Source organism: Labrus bergylta, chromosome 4, assembly GCF_963930695.1.
Source record: "Labrus bergylta chromosome 4, fLabBer1.1, whole genome shotgun sequence".
Lineage (NCBI taxonomy): Eukaryota > Metazoa > Chordata > Actinopteri > Labriformes > Labridae > Labrus > Labrus bergylta.
In genome coordinates, this window is record NC_089198.1 from 27,136,459 (window position 1) to 27,163,965 (window position 27,507).

Consider the following 27,507-nt stretch of genomic DNA (forward strand, 5'->3'; position numbering starts at 1 on the left):
CATCGGCGACAGGAAATCAAAGTTTATACATATGCACTATTACAACGGACTTGAAACGGCTACCTTCCAGTTCCCTAAAGACTCCTGCCCCCAGTTGTATCTTAAAAACTAGTCTTTTTTAAATTCGATTCATGGGGAGGTGGGAATGAATACATTGTACTATAAGGGACATAAAATCATGACTACAATGTCAGAAAATGGTGAAAAGTCTGTCAAGAGCTACTTGGATGAATGCAACTTATAAATATTCAGGTGAGTTTGAGAAGGAAATGTGTTAGAAATTTAAACTTAAAAAACTGCTAAAGGTATTTATCATTTCTTTGTTGCAGCTGACTGAAAAGGAGGCTACAGCAGTCCGGACTAAAAGTATCTGTTCTGTCTCTCAAGTTAACATTTAACAACTGGAAATTATGAGTTAAGAGACCTAAATTATTTTCACATTGTAACTGAAGAGGACGTCAATTCAATTTGTTGAAAGACATTTCATTAACTAAATGGTTAACACATCTACATTTTTTAAATAATCCCAATATCAAAAGGAGGAACGATTACAGGAGGATTTCAATAACGTTTATTTCTGCTGGTGAAAATGTTTACTGCTAATAGAATCCGATTGATCCTTAGTTTCCTAAATGTAAAATCAAACACAAACAAGTCACTTTATTTGATACAACTTTATTAATGAACATGGCAACATTTTAAAAGTCAGAACAGCTGATTCATAAAACAAACAAAAAAAACAATATATTGGAGAATATACACAGCACATGAAAACTTTTAACCTCTAAGGCATGCTCCTTGTTTTGTCCTACACCCTTATGAACAGTGAACAGCCCCAACCAAACACTATGTGACCCTTAACTACAGAAAAGTGATTTTAAACTGAAAACCCCCAAAATTTACTGCCAATAAAAGTGCATATGTAATTGAAAAGTACATCAGTTCCTGTCCTCATCCAACTTTCTAAAGAACATTCCTACTGACTAAAAAGTTAATGAAGGCATTCAAGCAAGTTTTAAGAAACAGCCATCTGACAACTCTAAACAAACTATGGCATCATGTTTAAAACAGTCGATCCGAGCAGGGAAAAACATGTATCTGACCAACACTTTGCAAATCACAGAATTTAAATTTCATTGCGTTGCTTTTTGTTTTGTTTTTACCTTATCACTGGAGCTCTTGAACGGTCTACGTTCAGCAGTGGGATTGACTCAAAGGATTCCTCCCTTTGGGGACAAACTACGACAGGGCCTGATTCTATGACCTAAGCTTGCAGCATCATCCTCCAACACTGTGAGCAAGAAGTGAAGGCAGCAGCGTTTCAATAGGAGATATGCACTGCACTTTGAGGGCAGATTCACACCACGACAGAGACACAAATCATGTATTTCAACGTCTCTTTGACCTAACGAGTTCAGCACATTACCGACTTCTGACATGGCATGCAGTTTTTAGTAAACCAGTCACTTTCAGGACTTACCAGGATGCAAATATAAAGGCTAATATGAAATCATAAGATACAACGATAGACATTTCCTTAGAGAGCCTAAGCAAGTATTAATCTTGGTAAAGGATTTTTTTTTCTTTTAACGTCATAGTACAAGTCAAAACATGCAGTTCATTCAAGAAATAAGATCAGCTTTAAAGGGAAACTTGGATAATCGGAACAGTTACTTTTGGCATAAATGCATAAAGAGCATATAAGAGACACAGGTAAGCATTTCTTTGCATTTAACATTGGTCATGTCACTGGACAAAACACTTGTTGCCTTAGGCTTCGCTTACCTGTGTAATTGCAGCAGAACCTAAGGTGCAAGGTCTGGGACGACACTGCAAAGATCAGATATATAATCGCACTGTTTGCCATCAGTGAACAATGCAGTCAAAGATTTTTTTTTTTTTGCTTTTGATCTTTCAATTAACAGCCTCATACTGAAAATGTCATCATACTGAGCTAGTCAGAAGCACTTCAACTACTAGCATTCAACATGCTCAAATAATGGAGAGTAAAGTAATGATAGCAGAAACCTAAGCATGCTACACTGGAGATGAATGCAAGAGAACTTTCAGCAATAAATGGCATTTAAAAAACAGTCTCAGCTAGACAATGGCACTTATCAGATCAGATGTTCAAGAACGCAAAAAACCACATGGGTGTCCTTTAAAAAAACAGTTCCTACCAACATTGTAACAGAATGCTGACATTCAAAACCATCACTTCAGAAATCTGTCTGGCACTGAAATGCTACCTACACAAACACTATGAGAATCTACTAAAGCATCAAAATACTTGAGATTCAAAGTCTGAATGATGTGCAGTCACACAAGGGGAAATCAGTCTCAGAAACATGTGGTAAAAGATAAAGTACTATTCCTCTCCTCAGAACATTTCATACTTACCCAGAGACAAAGGGAAGATATTTGCAATAATTGACAAAAATACTACACGATTTGCAGTTTCAAATGCATCAAAAAAGGCGAATATCTCTCTTAAGTCAGTCACAGTTTTGTACTTACAGTATAGGAGGGCTCAACTGATGGACGAAGACTGCTTAGCCACCCCCGACCCTACATCATCTACGTTCTTAAACTGGATAAACACTAACAGAATGGGCACAGCAAAAACGACTTTTTGCAGCAATGTTTTTATATTAAAAAAACATTCTTTTAAAAAAACATTTTCATACATGTTAGTTCGCAATTTGAAAAAAGGGCATGACAAACTTTAAATGCATTTTCCATACAGTGACAAATTGACCCAACTGTCCTGGAAAAAGAATAGCAACAAAAAAATATGTATAACACTAAAAACATTTCTTGCAACCACGTTTTTCTGAGGAACATGTCAAGAAAATAATGTGCTTACCGCTTTTCTAAACTTGCCTGTGGAGGAGGAAGTGTCTATCAAGGCAAAATACAGTGCATACTACCTCAACAATGTCAGCAAACCAAGCACAAATGTTTAAGAGGGCCACAGCAACGCAGTTAATGCATGAGATACGATACAAAGACACCTGTCGACTTTCTAATGACAAACATCTGTCTACCGCTAAATCAGAGCAAGGTCAGGATAGAGAAGTGTAAAAAATAGTCTATTAACAAGGACGTTTGTTGATCTGAACCACTCAGGATCACTGCACGGACATAATGTATCTAAAAAAAAGCCTTATAGACAGTTGGAGAGAGACAGGACAGAACAACCTTTTCGAGCATTAAAACCCACACATGGCCTTCATTTCAAACTTTTCCCCCCTCCCGGTAAAATAAAAACATACAGAATTTATCTCCACCCTTTTGGTTTTAAAACCACCCCAACTTACCAACACAGGAGGTTTCAGTTTGTTTTATTGCAAAAACACAACAGGCAAATAGCATTTTAAAACTGAGATGATTTACATGGTAATGTCTACAGTTTAATAAACATGAGTTCTAACCACATTTTATGTAGATACAGGGCTGGAATGACCATATGTATAATTACCTCACTAAAAACAAAGCATTTACAAGAAACAGAAAAACAAAAAAAGAAAATGAAGGAGGACGTGTTCGCCGGGTATCTGCCATCTATGTGAAACACTTTTCAAACCAAGGAAATTTTAGATCTTCATCAAGGCGTCTGCATCCAAACATTTAACAAAGGATTTTGTTTCGACAATGTAGCATTTACTTTATGTCCACTTCACATTACTGGCCCTGTGCAAAAAAATACATAGAAGATACATTGCATGTTAACAGCAGAAACAGTAGACTCAGCTTCCCAAAATAAAAAGTTAAAAGCCTGTGTAAGGAGGAAATGGTTTTGGTTAAGTGTGTGACGCTGCTGCCATCACTGGAGCTCCTGTAAAACCTGAGGAAGGAAGGGGGGTTACTGCACGACAAAAAAATTGAGTATTCACTTGATGCAGAGGGCAGATTCTTAATGGGGGTGTACCTGAGGGGCTTGTGGGGCAGCACCCATCCCCTGAGGGTTGGATGTGCCGTAGTAAGCAGCCTGTTGACGGTAGTACTCTGCCCAGGCAGCGCTGTAGTCTGGTTGGCCTCCAGGCTGAGAGGCCGCTGCTGCTGCTGCCGCTGCGGGCTGAGGGGCAGCTTGACCTGGGGGAGAAAACCGAACAGGTCAGTTCACTGGCAAGTTTCATTAGGTTCACTTGATTCTTATGGAAAAACTGTAAACAGTTTTCCTTACAAAATTCTTAAAACAAAAACTTAGATTTTAGATCACAGATGATCGGCTAGCTCACACCCAATCACTTCAAAACACTTCAAGTCTTTGTTCTTTTAAATGTGATCGTTTATTGGAAGGGGAACGAACCCACCACCAGTTTCTCAAGGTGGGGGGACAGAAACCTTCTGCTTTATTCTCGGGCAGCTGTGAGAGCAGCCACTCTACTACAGAGGGCCACTAGAGAACACAGCCGCCCTTTAACATTTAAAAACAGTCACTGCAAACTAACAGATTGGCTCATTGATGCTGTAAAATACACATGTAAAGGATATGGTTCATTTTCAGAAAGGCAAGTCTACAAAAAGGTTTAAAAACAAAAACAATGCAGCATTAAAAGCCATTCAAGACAATAAATGGTGGTTTTGGTTCTTTACCTCCAAATTACCATGACTATTAACATCTCCATATAGATGATGTGTTTGTGACTATTCATTTCACAGTAAACAGTCTGAAACCAGTTCTACTGCATCCTGCTTCCAGTAGTTCAAGTCTTACTCTACAACATCTAGATGACATGCACTCATGGAACATAAATTATCATGTATAACCAACCTTGTTTTTTGTAATACTCCTCCCAGGCTTTTGTGTAGTCCTGAGGTTGTTGACTCTGTTGACCTGCAGAGAAAAGAGAAAATGTGTCAATACATCCAAGTGTCCAACGAAACCAGACACACATTCACAACATTGATCCTAAATTGCATCATTTAGCTCTACACACATTTAGTGGCAGTAAACCATTCATGGCACATCCATCAGTGTTGATAATGCCGTTAAATAATCTGAAAAAATAAGCTACTCTAAACTCAATAAACTTGGCTCTGTGTCGACAGCTCAGTCCTGTAGATTGTCAAAGTGGTTCAGTCTAAACAGCACAAGGGTGAATTGTTAAAGCAAGTGGAGACAGAGAAAAGGCTCCACAGCAGGCCAGCAAAAACCCAGACCTGAAAAAGAAGCTGACTGAACACCCAGCGGCTGTTTAGACTGTCTGTGTTAATAGGTGTACACTGAAACTATGTTCGTATACCCATTTTCTTGTAATATTCCTCCCAGGCCTTGGAGTAATCTGCCTGTCCACTCTGACCTGCAGCCTGTGGGTCACCTGTTAAAAAGAACGGTACTTGTAATTAGTGAAGCATTCTCAGCTTTTTGTCCTCCACCTGTCTGGGTTGAGCTGTCAGCCTAGGGATAGTGGAGGGAAACTATCCTGTCCCTTGGGGTTATATAAAAAAGGTTTAAAAAAAGAAGGTTTATTTTACATTTTAAGGGTTAAACCAAACCAACTTGTCTCCTGTAAGTGACAGCAGGAAGACATGAGCACAGGACACAACTTGAGCTAGTTAACTACACTGCTCTATGCTTTTCTGGTTCTGTTTCTTCAATAAACAGACACTACTAATGCTAATACGGAGAGAAACACGTCAGTTACCTTGGCCGTTGCTTTGAGTAGTGCCGGGAGCTCCACTTGTTGGGGTCATGGGAGCCTGAGGCTGTTGGCTGTACTGAGCATAGTAGGCTGCCCACGCTGCTGCGTTGGCATCAGCAGCTGCTTTATCTGGACACAAACATTTTTTGTTTATTTACAAAGGCCAAAATAAAAGCTTTTAATATACCATTATGGGTTCACTTAATAATATAAGAAGAATAAGAAGCCATAATATACCCATTATTCACAAAATGTATGTGTTTTTAAACAACAAATGTAACATTGTCTAATTCCTGACTTGATTGTATATATTTAGCGACAACTTCCTGGTGTTACTTCAACTTCTTTGTGTGTTCAGGTCTCAGAACTTAGGGTTAGGGTTATACATCAGCATCTCAGCGTGGTGCATGAGTTTTCATCACAGACCGTTCACAGTGGACTTTCTCATTCATAGACTATATACTAATAGACAGCTCCCCTCAGCCAAATCATTATCAATTGGCTTTTGCTCAGTCCATCTTACTATAGTGTATGAGGGGAATCATGAAGCTTTTTGATTTGCCGGACATCAAGTGTACAAATGTATCAAAACATTAAAGGCACTCACTTGGATCAGGTTGTCCCTGTTGCCAGTGTGGGTAGCCATTGCCCCATCCCTGAGGCTGATAAGGCGCAGGTGGACCGCTGATGAAAGAAAATAATTGTCATTATTTCACAACTTCACTGTTGACTCATGCTTTATTCGCATGAAATAGTATAGACAGCCTGCAATCAGATACAAAAACATTGCTGGTTATAATTTTTGCCAGTCTATATATATACACTTCTACGTGTGTGTTCAGGTCTCAGAACTTAGGGTTAGGGTTATACATCAGCTTCTCAGCGTGGTGCATGAGTTTTCATCACGGACCGTTCACATTTTTAAGGGTGCCTAAATTACCTAAAAATGATTTGTAGTCATTTTCATAGATAGATTGAACTGTGCATAAGCAGCATGAAATACAAGGATTGACTGCCTGCATCAGATATAAAGAAAACTTTGCTGGTTATAATTATTGCCAGTGTCTAAAGAAACATTTTATCATTTTTGGGACATCTTGGGGTGTTTTTGAGGAAACTGTATTCAGCACTTTTTTACACCTGAAGATGACCAGGTGCTTCAACAAAGGGCTTTATAGATTAAGTTTGAACAAAGGCCAAGGTACGTACTGTGGTCCTGGAGGTCCCTGGTTGTATGGTCCAGGGTTGTATGGGCCCATGGGAGCACCTGGGGGTCCAGGTGGCCCAGGGGGACCATGTGGGCCTGGACCTCCATGTGGACCAGGGGGACCATGTGGTCCACCCATTGGAGTGACTGGTCCCTTTAAATGAAACAAGTTCTGGTCAGTCAACAAAGTTTATAAGAGGAGCATCTGCACTTGTATAAAAAAATATACACATTTAACAAATACAAATGTTAGCTACACACCCCGATTTTCTCCTCTACCAGCTGCCTGGCATAGTCGATCTGTTGAGGGGAGCCCCGGACTGTGAACATCTTAATGTTGGGATCAGCGTTGGGTGGAGGATTTCTCTGAAGCTCGATTCTGGCTCCAGACTGCTGGCTGATGCCCTTGATTGTCTCACCACCTGTAAAGTCGAGAAACATGTTAACACACGATATAAACAACATTGTACTTCGCCTTTCACCTCTTATCATTTCACCAGCTTCAAAGACAAAACAATAGTCTTCTTAAGATCTTAGAGACATGGAATATTGTAAAAGTTAATTGCCATTGTTTCCCAACACATACCTTTCCCAATGATGAGGCCTGTCTTCATGGTTGGGACGGTGAAGGTAAACTCCTGCAGGCCACCAGGGGGTCCCATGTTCCAGTTTCCCTGCCCACGACCACGGCCCCTGCCACCGCCATGTCCTGGAGGACCGCCGGCCTGGACGCTCCTCAGCAGGTCAGATATTATCTCTGCAGCATGCTGAGCTTGGTCAGGTGGGCCCATGATCTGGGCTATCCTGTCAGGAGTGCTGCCATCATCTTGAAGGGAAAATAAGAGACTTTAGTTTTTTTCCTTAGAAACAGAAAATGACCTGACTTGATTGTATATATTTTGCGACTACAACTTCCTTGTGTTACTCAAACTTCTATATACTTGTGTGTGTTCAGGTCTCAGAACTTAGGGTTAGGGTTATACATCAGCTTCTCAGCGTGGTGCATGAGTTTTCATCACGGACCGTACACATTTTTTACTGCCTAAATTACTTTGCCTTTCATCATGATTGACATTTTGAGGAGCAGACTTACCTGGTTTAAACTGAATCCGAACACCCGTGTCACTCTGAATTTTCTTGATCATCTCTCCATTCCTGCCGATCACAATCCCTACAGCAAACCGGGGGACAGGTACCTACATGAAGACATTAAAACAGTTAGTTGACAGATTCAAACCCTCATCTCCAAGACTAGAAAACAAACAAAGTTACAAAAAATACACACATCCAAGCCTTCCCCTCCTCCAACGCTGCCACCTCCTCCTCCAGATCGTGAACCGTACTCTCCCCTCTGCTCCCTGAAGCCCTGATCTCTGATCAGCTCCATCACCATCTCTTTGGCTTGCTGAAGAGAACAGGAAGAACAAAGCATTACATTACCACTCCACTGGACTGGAGATGAAAGGTAACTCAGGCCTCATTGAAAATAAAAAAGGTATCTCACACACCTGGACTTTGAAGGGTTCTCCTGAAATTCGAAGCGGCTTGTCAGCACCTGTGTTTTGGGGCCCATCTTGGATCATGACCATCTTCACCCCAGCCCTTTCCTGCAGGATTAGAGGAGCACCAAAGCATGATATCAGTTTGTGTGTGCGCTGTATGTCTGCCCTGGTCAACACCAACACTAAATCGCCACTCACCTGGAGGCTTTTGATGGTTTCTCCCCCCTTCCCAATGACGAGCCCAGCTTTAGAAGCAGGGACCATAATCTCCTGGACAGTCATTCCAGGGCCGTCGTTATGGTTAAATGCAGGAGCCGGGCGCCCCTTATCTACTATCTCTGTTAGTAGCCTCTTTGCAGCCCTGATGAGGAACATTTTAAAATTACATAACAGCATGATATTTATGAAGGACCAAACAAAAAAATAATTGAAACTTCAATGCTTGCCAAAGTCAATCCCATCCCAAATGATCATGACACTGCAGATAGAAGCGGAATAGAAATAGGATTACTCACTGGATGGATTCTGGTCCTCCTGTTAATGTAACCGATCTATCTGGCATGCCTCCGCTGTCTACAACACAAAAAAAGCAGTGGTTAAAAACAACCTTACAGCACATACAATTTTATGGTAATGATTGAATACGCGACAGCTTCGATCGGCTCCAACCCCCCGCAACCCTGAACGTGAAAAAACGGTATAGATAATGAATGGATGGTTGAATCTGCAAAAGCAGAAATAATCATCAACGTACCTGGTGCAATCTGTATTTTACATCCGGACTCCTGCTGCAGACGTGATATTTGTTCGCCTCCTCTACCAATAACTACGAGAAAATAAAGTATTTTACGCCCAAATACCGAACAGCAATTGTGTGCCGTGTTTTTTGTGTATCAGACAATACTTACTGAATCCAACCATTCCATCTGGAACTTTGAATTCCTCTGATGATGACCTGAAAAACAACAACAAAAATCATGTGAGCTTTGTGACAAACAGTCAAATGTTAAAAAAAATATATATATATTTTAAATTAACTCGCTTATCACCTTGATGGGCCGCCCATTCCTCCCATTCCCGAAAAGGCTGGTGGAAAAAAAGACATGAGATATTACAAAAACAATAATTTCATCCACGACCAGTTTGTGCACATTATCTAAACGCAAATAATTCTGGTATATCAGTTCCCTTACCGTCATTTGTAGCCACCTTCTTAGTCTCTGGTTGGTCTGCAAAAACATGAAATAATAAACAGAATAAGTATCCATCATAATTCCAGCCAGCTCATTATTACTAGCAACGTTCTTCCAGCTGAAAATGTCTTACAAGTAGGGGTGTGATGATGCACTCAGCTAATGAGACCAGTCACAAAATTGGGTTATCCATACAATCAAGGAGCCGTCTGTGTGTAAAACTATATTTTAAAAGACTGAATTGTCATCCTATTTGTGCAGTAGATCTCCATGGCAGATTTCTTCACTGAGCCTTTCGACTGGGATTAAGTGTTATTATTTTTGTTTTACACCATGATGAAACATTTTTATATCGATCCACAGCTCACCTGCTGAACGAAACACTGGGGTGATATAAAAGGATCACAGATCAAGTGTGAACCGTTTCACCTATAGCTGCCACACAAACGATTTCTAAGTTCACTGCGTGTTTGTACTGACAATGCGAGACCTGTTTTCAAGTCAAGTTTAAATATTGTGAGATCTCAATGCAACGCCTACTTGTAAGCATTTAATTGAATACAGTAAGAAATTTACTTCTTAGAACACCACAACACACAAATATTCTTATGAAGCCATCCTGAAGGTTTTGTCCTTTTTGTGTTTTGAAGTGCATGAAAAAGATTCACAATCGAAAGCTTAAAATAAAAACGGCATTACCAATTATTTATTTTTTTTAAATTGTGTTACATGTCATCATCAGGCACCTATTTGAAACAGCTGTGAAAAGACAATTAAAATGTAAACCAGGTTACTTGCTCATGCAACTTATTTAAGTGTACAGAGAAAATTAAGAAATGTAAATTAACTTTAAAATGGTAAGTAGAAGTCACAGAATGTAAAAAAGAGATATTAGTCAAAGTTAACTCTGTTGCATTTGTATGATTTTGTAGCTGTACACACACAGGCAGGCATTAATTATCAAGACTTTGAATCGATTCGAGCCACTGACCGATATTCAGGTTAGGCATGGGAAAATACCCACCAGCGTCCTCCAGGGGCCTTTTCTGGCCTCCGTAGCCAAATTCACTTGATGGAGGTGCCGCAACGCCGTCTCCACCGATCTTCGCTGCAATCTAAAACAAAAACACAAATCAAATTGTGTTCCCCCTTTTTTTTTTTTTTTTAGAAGAAGAAGTGATCATCCGTCTGTGTTTGTTATATAAAAGGGCGAAGACACGCTGGCTGCGGCCTCATGTCCGGAAGTCACCAACAAAGGAAAGCGATTACTTCCACTTAAGTACATCGATTTGAAAACTCAAGACAACACAATACTCTTTAAAACGAATTATATTCGTCTTATTTAATCATAAAGAAATCAGCTACGGTCGGTTCTATTAACACATCCGGGTGTTTTTCCGTGTGGCGTAACACTCACTGTTAAAGTTAGCCGGTCGTGGTTTCTTAGCTTAGCCTGCAGTGGTGCAGTTTGTAACAGCAAAAAGAGGTACAAATATAACATTCTTCTGGTCTGTCCTTCTCTGTTTTTTAATCTTAAATGCACAAATGAAGTGTCTACCTGTCGTGCTCGTTGAAGTGCGTCTTTAAAAGCGTCGTTCATTCCACCACCGGCGTTAGAGGACGGGGGAGCCACGCTGCTGTAGTCAGCCATATCTGCTGCTGTTCTCCTCCTGAATCGCAACAAGATGGCGGGTTTCATTCACGGGATGTTGACGCCAAAACTCGCGGTCAAGTGATGTCTCGCGATGATAGCGGTGGCCTTATTTATGATACCAAACTTTAAATCTCTCAGTTGCTGATAAAAAAAATTAAACACTTAAATGTATTGGAACCACACAAGCTCTATAAATAAACAAAGACAAAACAGATTTTGATTCCAGATTTGAGCTCTGATTGTTCTCTGCTATTTTTCCTTTCTTTTTAATTTGGTAAGGTATTGTCATGTTTTGTTTCTTTGTCTGTTTTCTTTGTCTTTTCTTAGTCTGTATTGGTTCTGTACCTTTTTATAAATTAACAGCCAGACAGGAAAAGTTGCTGATATGAAAAAAGTTTACCCGATTTTAGACAAAGTCCTGTAAAGCCCTTTTTGTGTTCCACACAAATATTTTGTCCTATCCTATTATTTGTTCCAATTTATTTTCCAGTTCATTTGAGTAGTAGGCTAGCCTTTAAAAACGTTCAACAAAATGTATTTATGTGAGTTGGATGTTGTTAAGTGGTAGAACTACCTCTGTCAGTAATATATGTATTGCTTTTTGCCTTTAATCAGATAGGACAGTGGACAGAGACAGAAATCAGGGAGAGAGTGGGGATTGACATGCAGGACAGGAGCCACAGGTTGGATTTGAACCCGGGCCGCCCACGTTGAGGACTGCAGCCTCCATACATGGGACGTGTGCACTAACCACTGCGCTACCAGAGCCCTGTAATATACGTATTTATTATATAAAAATCTTTGACTGTCCTTAACACTTGAAATCTAAAACAATTCACGTCATCATTAAATGTTTTTCTGTATAGTGTTAATTAAAAAGGTCAATTTTGAGGAGGACTGGACATTGTTCCTTTTTCAAGCATGGCCCAATATACAATTCAATTATAAAGTACATGAAAGTACATGTACACACCATTTGGGTTTTCATCTGAAAAGCATTCATCGGTATGTTATGTTTTTTTTGTATGTTGTTGTGTTGTTGATGTTTTTTCCAAGTAGTAGGCCTACACATTTTCATTTCATAGAGACTTGGAAAGTTTCCTCAAACTATCTGCCCTACTATCAACTGAGATTAGCACAAATCTTCACAGCAATTGAATTCAATACTTGCATTGACTTGTAAAAAGAAAAAAAGGAACAAAATAATAAACACAAAATGCTTGCTCCTGCAATAGAAGTCACTTTCAGCTCAAACAAATAAAGTCATTTTTAGTAATGTACAGAAATTAAGATGTCTGAACTCCGTAATTAAATAAAATTTTATTGTACATCTCACATTTCAACACATGGTGCACCATTGTTTCAGTCTCTTGATCAGAGGAAAACTGTTCAGTTAAATGAAAGGTTGAGTCGCAGACACATGATAACTTAAGTCTGACAGACCTTACCCAAGCAATTTCAACCATTTGAGAAGATTCTAGTTATATTGCAAAAGTCAGGTCAAATAAATATTTGTTTCACAGTTTTCCTGATCAAGTCCCTTAAAAAGTTATAAAAGAAATAGATCCACACAAAAAGAAAGCAACCTCTTCACTTCATCTCAAGACTCAAATGAAGAAAATAGACTTTCAAATTGTCTAATTAAAGTGTAGTTTATCAAAGCACATGGAATAGCCCTGACAAAGCTGGCCCCCATCCCGTTATAATATCCTCTAACTCCATTTCTTTCATATATCCCAATGAGTCCTTGTAACACTCCTTTAGCTGGATGTAAATCTGAGCTGAATGCTGGAAAACAAGACAAATAGAGATTAGTAAAACACCCCAAGTTGTAGTAAATGATTTTGGATGTTTCAGAGCTTTACCTTGTGCTTGCTGCTGAGTCCGGATCACTGCCAGCGGGTAACTAGTCATCTGTCCTGAAGCGAAGGCTACAAAACTGAAGAAAAACAGTTTGGAGTCACTGTTGTAGGCAGGATCGCTCTTCGCCCAGTTCATGATGGACTGCAATGGGGAACAAATGTTAGAGTTAGTATCTTTCTTAAAAACACGTCGTGTATCTTTCACTGTTGTTCTGTCTCACCTGATGAACCGCACACTCCACACCTGCGTAGGGGATCATGCAGAGGATGCTGGGCTTGAATCCTCTGTAAAAAGAGGACATGGACTCATGTCTGTAAATAGAACGGGCACATGCCACAACACCATTGTAGGTGCCAGCTTGTTGTAGGTTCAACCTCACCTTCAGCACCTGTGGGGAAGATATGACAGAAATATGAGAGAAGTTAGTATCGGTACTTTATTTATTTTTTCATTTATAACAACTAAAAGGAAGAACTTTATTCCAAACGTATACTAATGGAAGAATATTATTTTTTTTTTACACTCTTGATGTAGCAGAAATCTATAGAAGCCCTAAGCAAACATGCATCCGTCCATTTGATTTACTTTAGCTGTTTTCACATATGCACTCCTGAAATGTTCTCAAGAGGCTAATGTTTGACCTTTATGCTACCTGTAGTTTGACACGTCCACAATATCAACAAAAGAGCGGAGAAAAAAATACAGGCAAACAGAAAACCTAATGCAGTTGTTTGGTTGCCTGCATAGAGATCGTACTGGTCCTGGCATACATTCTTAGGTCATGCGCAGGTTGGAGTATATAAACCTCACCACTCGATCATGGTGAATTTTCCAGAATTTTTCCTGCTGTGTTCTCAAATCAGCTCACCCTGACTTCATGCGGAAAATGTACTATGGGGCTGGCAGGAGATGGTCCAGGGAAAGTCAGAATGAAAAATGTGTCTACACGTGCAGCTCACTCTGAACACTTCAAGTAGTTTTCAGGAGTTTTGTACAGAAGTGAAAGCCCTGTCTGTTTTCCCTTTCGCAACAGGATGGATGATCGGAGATAAATAAGTCAAAACCTTGAGGACAACCTCTGGAAACGTTTAGTTATTACGGGAAATTGAGTAAATACTGCATGTCTGCTTGGGGCTTCAGTAGAAGTCTTTCCTAATATTCTGATTTGACTAGAATAAAGGAAGACAATAAGATCTTTGAATGCACCTTTTTGAAGTAATAAGTTTGTTGTGCTAAACCAAAGGTATATCCAATCTAAATAATGTTATTATCCAAGGTATAAAGGTGGCCCATAGACTGATCTTTAGGATAAAGTTAATCAATCTCAGTGTCAATAATCATCATGGACACACTGGTTTTTAATATATGTAATAATATATATTTTAACAATGTTATGACAAAATAGAGGACAGGACAGAAATGTGAAAGCACTCAGACCTGCCACTGATCTCTGATACCTCTAAAGGGTAGAAGGCAGCGTGAGCAACAGCACCGGACACACAGCCCAAACCGAAACGCTGCTGCACCGTCAGAGTCTGCTGAGTTCTATTCTGGGTGTACACCTTCATCTGGACAGAGGGGAGACGCTGTCAGTGGGCTTGTAGAGTAGAAACAAGAAACTGTTGCATGAATAATTCACAGTACAGTGAGTCTTGTCTGTCAGTGTCGCTCACCTGAGTGTAGATGAGACACTGCAGGGTGGACTGTGGTGTTCCTTTCAGAACATTGACAGCGTTTCCTTGCCACATCGAACGCAGACCACCTGCCCTCATCTCCTGAAAGCCTTGAGAGAACGCCTTGGATCCATGAACCTACAAAGCACAAAGAAAATCATTTTATAGGCAGCTTGATAAAGTATTAACGATTTGAGACCTCAATGATTACAGGTGAGGATGTCACATTAAACAGCATTAAGCCTCTTAATGAGATAATGTCACACACAGTAAGTTGAATGCTCTTCCAGTATCAGTAAGGAGACATTTCATACAACAAGGTATAAGTAGCTAGCACTTGACAGGCTATCTCTGCCCTTGGACAAAAAATATCTTCAGGTGATTTATTGTTAAGATCAAGACACCACAGGATTAGGTTTTCGTTCTTGACTTCAGGTTGTGCTTTTGTTTTTTTTTGGCTTGGTCAAAAGAATTACATCCTGGAACAACAAATTCTAAACAACTTAAAAATATTAAAGATGATATAAATTACTCCTCGGAGGACACAAAGTGACTAAATTTGAAATGAAACCCAGTTGATGCATGTCCTTTAATTACAGTGTGTAACAGCATAGGCTTAGCTTTAAGGACCACCTGAGTCGGCAAATAGAACAATTAAAGAAATTAAAACTGAACTACTGCAAAGGAATGAAACAATGTAATATTGTTACAGGTATGTGTTTGTCTGTGGTTTTTTCACATTAACTAAAGAACAAAAATCAATTAAAAAACAAGGGTTTTATGTCAGAAATGTTTAGGTGTTTGTTTTTTATCAGATCATCCAGTCATCCATCCATTATCCATAAAGCTTATCCTGTTTGGGATCACGGGGTAACTGGAGACCCCCTGTTGTCATGTTCACCCTGATCTGGTCAGCAGTCAATCAGAGGGCTGACAGAGACAAACAACCAGTCCTACTCACACTCACATCTACAGCCAATTCTGAGTCACCATATAACCTAAGGTGCATGTCTTTTGGATTGTGGGAGGAGGCTGGAGTACTCTGAGAGAACCCACACATGCACGGGGTGAAACATGCAAACGCCACACAGAAAAGCCCCTGTCCGAATGGAGATTTGAACCAGAAACCTTCTTGCTGTGAGGTGACAGCGGTAATCATTGCACATGTTCATGTTAAAAAGGAACTAAAATGCCCTTTCAGTCACAAACAATTCCTAAAGCTGCCAAAAGGGTCAGGGGGCTCATAGACCAGAGTTCTACTTAAAGTGACTGTTGGCAGTCATTTACATGTTTACACAGGGAGCTATTTCTCATATAGTACACCTATGATTGAAGCAGATTTTTTTTAACCTCCCAGTGCTACATAAGCTGTCCTGGAATAAAATGGTGATCTAAAAATTTTGAACTTTTTCATTATGAATGCATCATTACTTTTTATGAACCTGTACCCCATACTATCCAGCGTGTGTTTTTTCGTTGTTTTCTATTCATTCCTTCATTGTTTTCCTACAATCTATTGATGGATTACACAAAAGCGCCTGATGCTGTGTGGCTGACCTGAAGTTGGGTCTTAAGGCGGTCAATGGGTGCTGTCACACTTCTAGATACAGCATCGGCCAGTCCTGCTGCCAGAACAAACGTCCTCCAGGCCCCAAAACCAGACGCCTCTTCAGAGAACTCGATGGGCATCGCACGGCTCTCACCCACATCGAAAACCTGCATACGGACAAAGTGAACAATAACATTTGTCATCCTTCAATCACTGTGCTATTACTCACACTCAAGTGGACACTCAATGTGTCACAGCTTGGGCTTACACCTCTGCCTTGCTCAATTATCAACAGTAATGAGTGTGATGATGCCGGATGATCTCACCAGACCGTGTTTCCACGACGACACTAGCTCCCTGATGTTGTCCACAGGGTTGAGGATGACATGATGCAGGAATTCACCCCAGTCCACTGTCATGGAGCTGTCTTTATCCATCCTTTAGTTCACATACAGCAGAGACAGAAAGTAGTAGTTTGTTTGTTTTAACACGTGCTGTAGTGAAGAGTCATAATGAGCAGTTGTGTCATTTGTCACCAAACTGTGTCATCTTAGTATCACTTTACAAAAAGGAAAACAAATCATGATTTGAAAAGTTTCTAGTAATGTCTTCATAATCTATTATAATACAGAGATATAAAAGTTTGTCAAATGAGTCCAGATTAAATCCTCCTTTCACGTCCCAGCTACTGAGCTATAAACGTTTTTCTTTTCCTTTGATCAAAGGCTTAATGGCCATTTGGTGAAAAAAATAAAAAATCCTTAAAAAAGCTCCTTTGAGGACCTTTTGGTAAGTGATTATTTTGGCGCCCCCTGTGGACAAAGAGATACCTTTTATCTCTATACTGATACTGTCCTGTACATGTGTAGGTAAGGTTTATTCAAAAATATTTCTCCTGGTTAAATTTGAACAATCAAACTTTTCACACAATGTAAACCTTTTCTGTGGAAAATGTTTTTTTTTAAAGTCAGTTTCTTCAGCATGCAGTTAATTTACTTGATGACACCTACCCCTCTGCAGCCATTTCAGGCCTTATTATACACTTAAGAAATACAAATCTAATTCCTGATGGTCTTGAAAGTTTTTGTAGAGCATATAGAGTCATCAGTATTCATTTCATTCAGCTGAAAACTACCCACAGGTGCTTTAATTTCAGCTTGAACTTAAATTCATTTTATTTTTATAAGTATAACTGATCTGTAAGGAGGAATAGTTAAGTAAACACTGATAATATGAAGCAATCTCTGATAACTTATTAACTATAGAAACTAAATTGTACAGTGATGCTATCATCTTTATTGTTTGGTAATCAAATGTTTTGATCTGAGCAGCTAAAGGTTCCTGTGCATGTTTAAAGGTGAATGAATGTGCGTTCAATACAACAATAAACCAATAGGGTACAGTGGAGTGGGCAAAAGAACTCTTACATTTGAATAATTTGTTTTGCATTCGGCTTTGATATGACCACTCCTAACTCCTTAAACAAACTTATGATGTCCTCCTGGTCAATCACCCCTGATCAGAGAAGAAATGCACAAAATTACAAACAGATACGAGCACTGCTCCAGTTTTATTTCTAGGAAGTCATACAGTAAACTCTAAGGGTGTAAGGGTCACACAGTGCAGTGCATTGTCTTCTGTGTACCATAAACAAATCTTTTGCGGAGTTGCCTTACCTGCCTGACCTTCAAAATGCTGCTTCTTGTTAGAGAATTAGCATTTGAGGTGGTTTATAAAGAAAATGCCCAGGTAGGATCAGTAGAAAACTATAACTTTACAGTAACAACTAGCATGAAAAAAAGGAAATACCTTAAATAGAGATTCATATTTCATTAGGCAACGTGGTGTGTGTTATACTGGGGTTTTCATACTTTATGGTGTTTTATGATGTGTCCATGAGAGATATGAAAATGTTTCAATAGCCCAAGGCATGTGACACTCACCACACTTGTTCTTGTCGAGCTCATGAAAGTAAATTTTCCATTTCCTCTCTCTGTCCATCATGTAGCTGAGGAACTCTTTATAATCCAACAGGCCATCTTTGTCTTTGTCATAAGAGTCAATGATACTCTAAAGGGGGATCAAGACTCGCCCATTAGCAGGTTCGTGGTAAATGAATGAAAATAAACCCTTACACACACACACACACACACACACACACACACACACACACACACACACACACACACAGTAAATGCTCTACATAAAATCATTAAGACTCTCACCTTGACCTTGCCATCACCTGAAAGGATCCCATGCTTTCTCATTTCATTGTGCAGCTCCGATACGGATATGAATCCATCCTTGTTTTGGTCCAATTTTACAAATAAACCACGAAACTGATCCATGATTCGTTTGGACACAAATTAGAGTCAGTTTAAAAATCTAGGCAGTAAAAAAATGCAGTCTGTCTGCTACGCTGAAGTTTTACGGAGAGAATTATTGCATTGATAACAATCAGAGGTTATTGATATGCAGCTCTGACGCTGACTCACCGGCAGAAAACAGAACCACTGCAGTGCAAGCGGTTTTAACATTAGCGCATAGGGCAACAATTTCTCTGTGGAACAGCAGGGGGCGCTGTGGCTGCAAGAGAGCCGACAAACACTTAATAATCCCAATTTAGTGGAGCTGCTTGTAAAGATTACACAGACTATAACAAAGGACAAATGAAAAATAATGTATGGTAAAAAACAAATAAACATAAGATTGGGGTTTTGGATACAATCAGATAGAATTGATAACAAAAAAAACGATAAATTCAAGTGATAAAAAACACGAAACAAAATGTATGGTAAAAAACAAATAAACATAAGATTAAAACATAAAAATATAGATTCAACATGGAACCAGTAGGACAAAAATATCTATCAATCTATAACAAACATTAGAAGGCTATTTGTCTTTGAAATATGTATTATTGCTTGAGCTGAGAGTTTATCACAGCGCCCCCTGGTGGATTTGGTCATTTAAATATTTATCTTATTTGATTACTGTTAACTCTCTAACAGTAGAGGGGTAGAACAAATTAACACATTTACTCAAGAACTGTACTTTTGGAGACTTTCACGTTTCCAGAACTTTCACTCTACATGTGGCTGAACCACTTCTTCTACAAGTCAAAAGGAAAACTTTTTACTTTAACACATTTAACTGACAGCTTATTCTTCACAAATGTTTTTACTTTTTGCATTCAAAACAAATGAAAGCCATATTTGTTATTTTTCATGATCAGTTGGCCAATTAACAACAAAATAAACAATGGTTCTTATAATATTGAGATGTGGACTCTGTATGTAAATTAATTTAAGAATGACTACATAACTGTAAGATACACGTCGTTTTATATTTCCTGCAAATGAATCATACCTTGGTTTAACTCTGTTTTATCTCAGGTTGACTTCAGTAATGATGGATGTCATAGCCCTGTAGAAGTTCAGGGACTGTCACAGAAACTCGTTATTCTCTTTAGTTTAGTTTCTCTTTAAGAAACTGCTCCTGGGAGCACAACAAAAACTCACAGATTGTGTGTTCAGTTTATAATGTTTGCTGTCTTCTGATACAGTGTCAGACAGGTAGACCCCTACGAGCTCTGTCCTTTTGCTGAATATACTCTGAGAATAACTTCACCAACAAAATAATTCCTGGTGTCAAACTCTTTTATCACATTTTGACTCAACATTTGGTAAAAACAAATGGTTCTGGGGAAAATATGATATTTCGCAAAATTTTCTGGAGTTTTAAAAACCCAACTATCAGCTACTCAAATTCAGCACATTAGTCCATAATAAATACATCAGAAAGCCCTGTGAGAAAACAACATATCAGCATCAGCTCCACTTCAAACATCTGCAACAGAACAACCCTGCTTTTAGAACAAAACATGAATACTAATGACTTACTTAAGAAGGCCATATCTCTATATTTTATTAAATGAAAACAAAATGTGTTGTTTGTAACTATTTTAAAAATGTAATGAATAATATCTCCACTTGATTTTATTGTTATTCTGTCAATATGTTTATCTTGTACCATTTCAATAAAGTGTGGTAAGAGACTACCCTCATCAGCTAGACACTCTTTTTGAGCAAAATATACTTTTGACTCCTTTTGAATAATCAAAATCCAATCCTCACTTTAGTAGCCTATTGTCTGCAAAAACACATTATTTTGCTCTGAATTCAGACATATCTGGAAAACTTCTTTAATTAAATCAAATCATCTCTGATCCTGATTACTTAATCCACAACAATTGGTTTATAAATCAGTGCAAACACAGGCCCATGCACATTTGTTATAAACAATAATGACAGTGTTTAATGTAATCTGTGAGTTATGAGGGAAAATGTGAACAATGTACCACTTTCCCCCGGTCTCACCTACTCTAAGCAAAGTGAAAAATCTGAATACTTCATCCTCACTGCCTTCCAACATAAGATACCTCCCCTCAAAGCTCGTTCATTTCACCAGTAAGAGGCTGAGCTCACAGGAACTAGATTCATTTCGCTGACTTGGGTTTGACGTTGGCGCTGTGGATGCTGGAGAGAGGGAGCTGAGGCTATTTAAAGAGGGTCATCCAGTCACGGAGAAATAGCAGAAGGTCCACTGCGTTGACGAACCCGCCTCTAAATGGTTTTCATCCTGCACTGTGTATCTGTCTGCGGCTTCTTACTCTTTATTAGTCCGGACTGAAGCCGACTCTCTGCTGTGACAACCAGCCGTCGACCAGACCCATCCAGTTCCCCTCCTCTAAGGGCTTTTCTACTATTATTTTTTTTTAATTCATAATTCATCCTCGGGGATACCTTAGATAATGGGTAAAGACTACTACAAAACGCTGGGCATCTCTAAAGGAGCCACAGAGGAGGATATAAAGAAAGCGTACAGAAAACAGGCGCTGAAATGGCACCCGGACAAAAACAAGTCTGCAGCCGCCGAGGAGAAATTTAAGGAAATCGCCGAGGCTTATGAAGTCCTCAGTGATCCGAAGAAAAGAGAAGTTTACGATCAGTATGGAGAGGAAGGTAATGTCTGGGTTGTTCTCGCTTCATTACACCGTGTTCGGCTCTCAATCCACCTTGAACACACCGTTATAAATGTGCTGTTGCTGCCTGGATGGTTGGATGTAAAATCCAGCTGGCTTTAATTCAAGTCACTCACTGTTACCCAGGAGGAGGCCGAGAAAACAGCTGTTCAGTAAATCACAGACTCACTGTTCTGTACATTTAATATCAGTGATGATCTCTTTCACTTTTTCTGAATTCTATTGCCATATAGGGCCAAACCATTTCACCACAGATTTAGAACAAACTGTGGGAGTAAAAAATAAAATGGCATTTGATTTAGTCAGAGCTGTCATGTAGCACCTTGTCTATCTAATTCAATTAGATCCAGTATACATTCAATTCATGTCTAAGGAGGCTGATAATGCTTTTAACATTTATGTAGCAAACATGCTGAGCATTGTCTGCTAAAGCATCCAAATGTACTGTATGCTATATGAACACAATACAGTCACATATTAGCCTGCCAATTCAAACAACAAAACACAGAATCATATAGATCCAGAGGGATATTCACCTGTGTCAAACATGTGTGTCTGTGCTTAATTGGTGATATATGTTTAACATTAGAATCGTAATCCATGCCTTGAGTAGGTTACACATTGGATGATTTAAATGTGAAGTGTCAGAGTTCCTAAAAACTCTTAATTGTCCCTTTAAAACACTATAGCCTGACTCATTGATATACTATAGAGCTCCATAGTTATCAGGGATCTCTCCAGAGACCTTACTTTAACCACAATTTTAGATTTTACATTTGTGATATCAGACTTTTAACTCTCTCAAGTCCGATAATTCCATTTCATTTGGGTAGCAGTTTTTTATTTTGTGGTCCAAATATTGCTAAAGTCTTGTTTCAAAAGCAAAATGTTTGAGAAGACCACAAAAGAATTCAGTGTTTTGAATGACAGCTGTTTTAATGAAGCAGTGATAATGCTCAAAGATCATTAGTAATCAGACCTCGTGATATGGACCATGTTCCTCAATAGGGCTTTCATTTTACTAAAGACTTTTTGGAAACTCACTGGGGTCATTTTTAACGTCAGGCAATATGATCCCAAAGGTTGCTATGGTGCTCTGAAATCAGACGGTGGGCTGTCGTGACTGAATTAATTTCAGACAAAACACTGAATTCTTTAGTGAGACTGACAGCTAATCTGTTGAGCTGCGACTACAGATTATTTTTACACGGTCAATTATTCTGGTCTTTATTTTATCATTGAGTCGTCCTCAGATGAGCCCTCCAGCTTATTGTTGATTGTTGGTTGATGTTGGCCTAAATATATCCACATACATTTTTATGCAAAGAGGGAGGTCTCCACACTCTCTCTCACACTTTAGAAGCTGCAATTGTCTGATGGTTATCTTTTCTTGAAAATTACCTTAGAAATGATTCTGCATTGCAAGTGGATTAGTTATAGTGGATTGTGTCAAAGTAGACTTCACATGTGGCAGAAAGCTCTCCTGCTGCTGAATTTAATGTTAGGATGACTCATGCATCATTTCTGTTGCCCTTCAGGTCTCAAGGGAGGAAATGGGCCCACTGCTGATGGACAAGGCAGCACCTTCACCTACACGTTCCACGGGGACCCTCATGCCACCTTTGCCACTTTCTTCGGGGGTTCAAACCCCTTCGAGATGTTCTTTGGGCGTAAAGCAAACGGTCGAGACGACGAGGACATGGATGTGGATGGAAACGACCCCTTTGGCTCCTTCACCAACTTCAACCTGAACGGATTCCCTCGGGACGGGCACATTGGCCCCGGGGGGCCTCAGCGCCGGAAGCAGGACCCGGCCATCATCCATGAACTGAGGGTCACCCTGGAGGAGGTCTTCCACGGTTGCACCAAGAGGATGAAAATCTCTCGCAAAAGGTTAAATCCAGACGGCAGGACCATGCGCACAGAGGATAAGATTCTCACTATTGAGATCAAGCGGGGTTGGAAGGAAGGAACCAAGATCACATTTCCACGGGAAGGAGATGAGTCACCAAGTACGATTCCTGCTGATATTGTTTTCGTCATCAAGGATAAGCCCCATCCACACTTTAGGCGAGAGGGCTCGAACATTGTCTATCCTGTGCGTGTGAGCTTGCGACAGGTGAGGCATTTTCTATTTTGACTCACACTTTGAGTGTTTCAGTATTAATAGAGTCTGATGGATGTATTAGTCACACACAGGGCAGAGCCAGTACAATCTCACATTTAGGTTTAGAGTGCTGCTTTTAAGCGCTGGTGCTCCAAAAAAGCTGTTCACAATCAATAAGCTGTAGGTAGGCTGCCTCGGTAGCTGTTTCCTCTGGATGTACAGCTGTACTGAATGAGCATAGTACTGAACTACACACTTTGGCTGTGCACTTATGTAATTCTGATCATCAACATTAAGAAAATAGGAGCTGTATCACACGGTGGGCAGGGAGGCGGCGCCCGCCCGCCCCCACACCCACACCCACCCACCCATACACACACACACACACACACACACACAAACACACACACACAAACACACACACACACACACAAACACACACCCACCCACACAAACACACACACACACTCCTCAAGATGTACTTATATGGTTCCTCCTACTCTTAGAGATAAAGCTCACAGCCTCATCTCAGATTTTAAATTCAAAGAGTTGTATCAAATCAATAGTTGTAACTTTAATCAAGAAGAATAGTTCAGTAGTTTATTTTTTATTCAGGTACCATAGCTGTACTAGGGCTTTCCATAGCACCTTACAGTCTTCATTAGAAAGACATGAAAAGAGAATAAAATAAAAGAGAAAGTTGAAGGATTTCATTCAAAACTAAATTCCATTGTTGGACAGAGAGATTTGGACCACCTGTTGTCACCTGATGACAACTGAGCCATCTCCACCACGACAGCTGAGCAAACTCAGAGGACAGTGCATTGCTGTTGTGGTTCAGTAAAAGTTCTGGAAAAGCTACCAGATGGAGACAAAAAACGACTGAAAACTGTAGATATTCAGAGGGTTTGTTTGGAAGCATTAGTTAAAGAAACCATTTCGCAAACAACTTGAGCAACCAGCACAATGTCTGCTTGAGCTGATCCAATATATCAGCTTAAGTAAGCTTACTGCATATTCATAGTGCCGATGTTAAGATTCACACATAGGCAACACAACCTTTGCTATTAATGACAAGTTTGGAACAATTAAGAAACTGTTACTGTAACGGTATCATTATAAAGTACAAGTGTTCTGCTCAGTAAATATCTTAGTCACACTTCTTAAAACTAAAAAAATGTTTTTGTTGTAAATATTCAACTACAGTATATAATATTTAATTATTAGAAATGGGGGAAAATATTGATGCATACATCTTAATATTCTGGATCTAGTGCAACATATAGATATATGAAGAACACATCCTTAGCAATACCTCACCAATATCACCCAGCACTGTACTGCACAAACAGATCCTTGTGTTATTTTTGCACACAGCAGACCATGTGTGGGTTGATGTTCTCCAGAATCTCACTCTGATTTCCTTGCTTTTTGTGTCTTTAGTCGTTGTGCGGATGCTCTGTTACCGTGTCAACGATAGATGGCAAGACGTGCAACATGAAGATCACGGATGTCGTCAAGCCTGGCATGAGAAAGACTGTCAGTGGGCAGGGTCTCCCCTTGCCCAAAAACCCCGAACAGAGAGGAGATCTGGTGGTGGAGTTTGACGTGAACTTTCCCGACACCTTACCCGGCAACGCCAAGGACGTCCTGAAACGGCATTTACCAACCTAGGAAAAATGAGACAACCACATGACAAAGCTCGTTACTGAACACACTCGCACTATCACACACACAAACACACGAGGACAGTTCACAGATGGACCCCCTGCTGGGGGATGTGCAATCTCTATTTTTGAGCTATGTGGTGTTTTTTATAAATACCATGCATGCTGCCAGGCTGATATAAGTGAAAGACTGTCTGGGTTGTTCATAACATGTTATGTTTGTGCGCCTTTGCTACAATCACTTTATCTTTTTGTTTGTGCAAATATTCGGTAGTGAATGTGTCTACAGTTGCCAAAAAAAAATCTGTTATCCTGGGGAAACATTGCAGTGCCAGATAAGTTAATTTTCTTGCTTTTATTTTAATTTAAAAGGCTTTATTACTGAGATTTTTTTGCCACCTGCCATCCATGTTTATTTTGTTATGAATAGAAAAACAGCCTCAATTTAGAGGCTTTCTTTAAATGTGCGTACAGGTATCTCAAGAGGAAACTGGATGAATGATGTGGATTGTCACGTGTGTATTTTAAGAAACTGACAAGTGAATACATTGAACTTGAATTTTAAAATAAATATTTCCACATGAAGTGATCTGGAGCTTTTTTTTGTTATGGTGAGAAATGGCAACTCTCTAATTGTAAATTGTAATGTATTCAGAATTATCAATATGAAACCTGAATGTTGCAGAAAGCTAATAACTAGTGAACAGTCAGTACAAGAGAATAGCCTCAAAGTTATATTGCAATAGTCAGATGTGCAAAGATAGTGTGACTAAAAATATGTTGACTGCATTTAAATGCTTACTAACAGGAACATTATGAATGTTTAAATATAGCTGTCTGGTTTCAGCTGCTGGTCATCAGCTGCCAACACAAAGACCTTTACATTTTCCCACCAGGGGCCGCCACATCACTCATCATGGCTGGGGGGTGCGTGAGGCGGGCTCCTTGTTATGTCACATATGAGGATCTTATTAGTATACATCTAAAGATAGGAATCTATTGTTGTAAAATAATTGCTAGACAGAAATTGAGACCCTTGGGTGCACAGATGGCTCCTTTAGTAAAAAATAAATGTGTATTAATAACATGTGTTAGAGATTTGTGCAAATGATGAGTCACTATTACCCAAGGAGGGTGGAGAGTAAACACACCTGTTCCTTCTTAATGTGTGAGTTTGCCTGCCTCGTGGTTTTCCATGTTGAATTAGTTATTGTATCTTCAAAAGAAGTTGGAAGAAAAAAACACCTTATTGCTTATCCAATCATATTGGAGGAAAATTATTCATCAAACAGTGTATGGGCTTTTTACACATGTATCTGTTACCCATAACATGCTTCACAGAAGTCAATGGTTTTAAATAAGTGTAAGAACTGTTCAACCCCCTCTTAGATAATGTTAATGCCTCTCCATGAAAATAAACCACATTTTAAGGCAATTTAACGTCTGAAAGGTCCTTATCTAATGAGCCTTTATCACAGACCTGTTGGCACAGGGGCAGGTGGGAGTAAAAATCATAATTCAAGAACATCAATATAAAAAGGTAAAACAATTATCATTTTAATTTCTTTCTAATTTCTTTAACTAAAGAAAAAAAGCATATTAGCAATAAATAAAGCAAACCCAGTTTGTAACATTCCTCCTTACTATACAGATAGATGCACACTGCAGATTCTGAAAAAAATGTTATTATTTAAACATTACATTATATAGATCTATAACCTACTCATTTAGCTACACTTGAATATGTTTTAACATGTTTTAGATAATTTAGGGGTGGACTATAATTAGAGTTTTGTTTTGTTTCCAGTGTTAAGGAGTAGGCTAGCAAATGACATTTACCTCATAGCCTATCTACTTAACTACATTAACGGGCAAACATGTTGCTATTTACTCGATTAAAAAACATGGAATAACTCAAATTAAATTTAATGACTGGTCACTTTTGATTCCCAATGAGAAAATACACACATAGCCCAAGTAACTGATATAATAATGTATAGCCTATTATTAACTGTCCCACAGAATGATAAGTAATACAATAATGCAGTGCTCCAATAATCATAATAAACTCAACATCAACACTTGGAAGCACTTGCAAAAGTAGGCTTCCCTTAAATGATAATGCAAAGGCTACTTACTTTTACAGTAACTTACAATTATTCTCATTCTGGCCTGGCTGCCAGCTTGACTTCACCAGTTTTAATTTTGGAGAGAGACACTTTGATTAGAGACTACGGAACAATGGTCTGTAACGGGGCCCTGGATATGGCCTTTAATTAGACAATGAAAGGCTTCATTCCCGAACGTAAATCCAGTTTTTCAATATTTTGGCCTATCACCTCAAGCCATTTTCACTTGTGATTCTAAGCATATTTCTGCATAATTTATTTTGACAGTAAT

General features: G+C 39.2%; 3 protein-coding genes across 10 annotated transcripts; 1 reads left to right on the plus strand and 2 right to left on the minus strand.

The window, feature by feature from the left end:
* Positions 1-659: 659 nt before the first annotated feature.
* Positions 660-11,268, minus strand: fubp1 (far upstream element (FUSE) binding protein 1). Of its 7 annotated transcripts, none has more exons than XM_020626764.3 (20): positions 11,109-11,267; positions 10,575-10,665; positions 9,551-9,586; positions 9,407-9,443; positions 9,266-9,312; positions 9,112-9,183; positions 8,873-8,930; positions 8,556-8,718; positions 8,364-8,462; positions 8,141-8,260; positions 7,949-8,051; positions 7,442-7,681; positions 7,117-7,277; positions 6,858-7,009; positions 6,256-6,332; positions 5,652-5,777; positions 5,250-5,324; positions 4,778-4,840; positions 3,932-4,095; positions 660-3,847 (listed from the first exon to the last, which is right to left on the minus strand). In XM_020626764.3, exons 1-20 carry the CDS (start codon positions 11,247-11,249, stop codon positions 3,827-3,829), a joined length of 2,046 nt encoding a protein of 681 aa, XP_020482420.2. In that variant the 5' UTR covers positions 11,250-11,267; the 3' UTR covers positions 660-3,826. The 7 variants fall into 7 exon arrangements, with proteins under 7 accessions (XP_020482420.2, XP_020482378.2, XP_020482328.2 ...); XM_020626722.3 differs by having other exon boundaries at positions 660-3,693; positions 10,542-10,665; XM_020626672.3 differs by having other exon boundaries at positions 10,542-10,665.
* Positions 11,269-12,505: 1,237 nt separating this feature from the next.
* Positions 12,506-18,829, minus strand: slc25a24l (solute carrier family 25 member 24, like). Of its 2 annotated transcripts, XM_020659460.3 has the most exons (10): positions 18,515-18,825; positions 18,233-18,359; positions 17,717-17,804; positions 16,616-16,727; positions 16,298-16,456; positions 14,741-14,878; positions 14,525-14,635; positions 13,288-13,455; positions 13,070-13,208; positions 12,506-12,992 (listed from the first exon to the last, which is right to left on the minus strand). In XM_020659460.3, exons 1-10 carry the CDS (start codon positions 18,635-18,637, stop codon positions 12,805-12,807), a joined length of 1,353 nt encoding a protein of 450 aa, XP_020515116.1. In that variant the 5' UTR covers positions 18,638-18,825; the 3' UTR covers positions 12,506-12,804. The 2 variants fall into 2 exon arrangements, with proteins under 2 accessions (XP_020515116.1, XP_065810333.1); XM_065954261.1 differs by having other exon boundaries at positions 12,506-13,208; positions 18,515-18,829.
* A 1,924-nt stretch (positions 18,830-20,753) lies between these two features.
* dnajb4 (DnaJ heat shock protein family (Hsp40) member B4) lies at positions 20,754-25,692 on the plus strand. The gene is made up of 3 exons (XM_020660068.3): positions 20,754-21,313; positions 22,872-23,452; positions 24,884-25,692. Exons 1-3 carry the CDS (start codon positions 21,103-21,105, stop codon positions 25,112-25,114), a joined length of 1,023 nt encoding a protein of 340 aa, XP_020515724.1. The 5' UTR covers positions 20,754-21,102; the 3' UTR covers positions 25,115-25,692.
* The last annotated feature ends 1,815 nt before the right edge of the window (positions 25,693-27,507 follow it).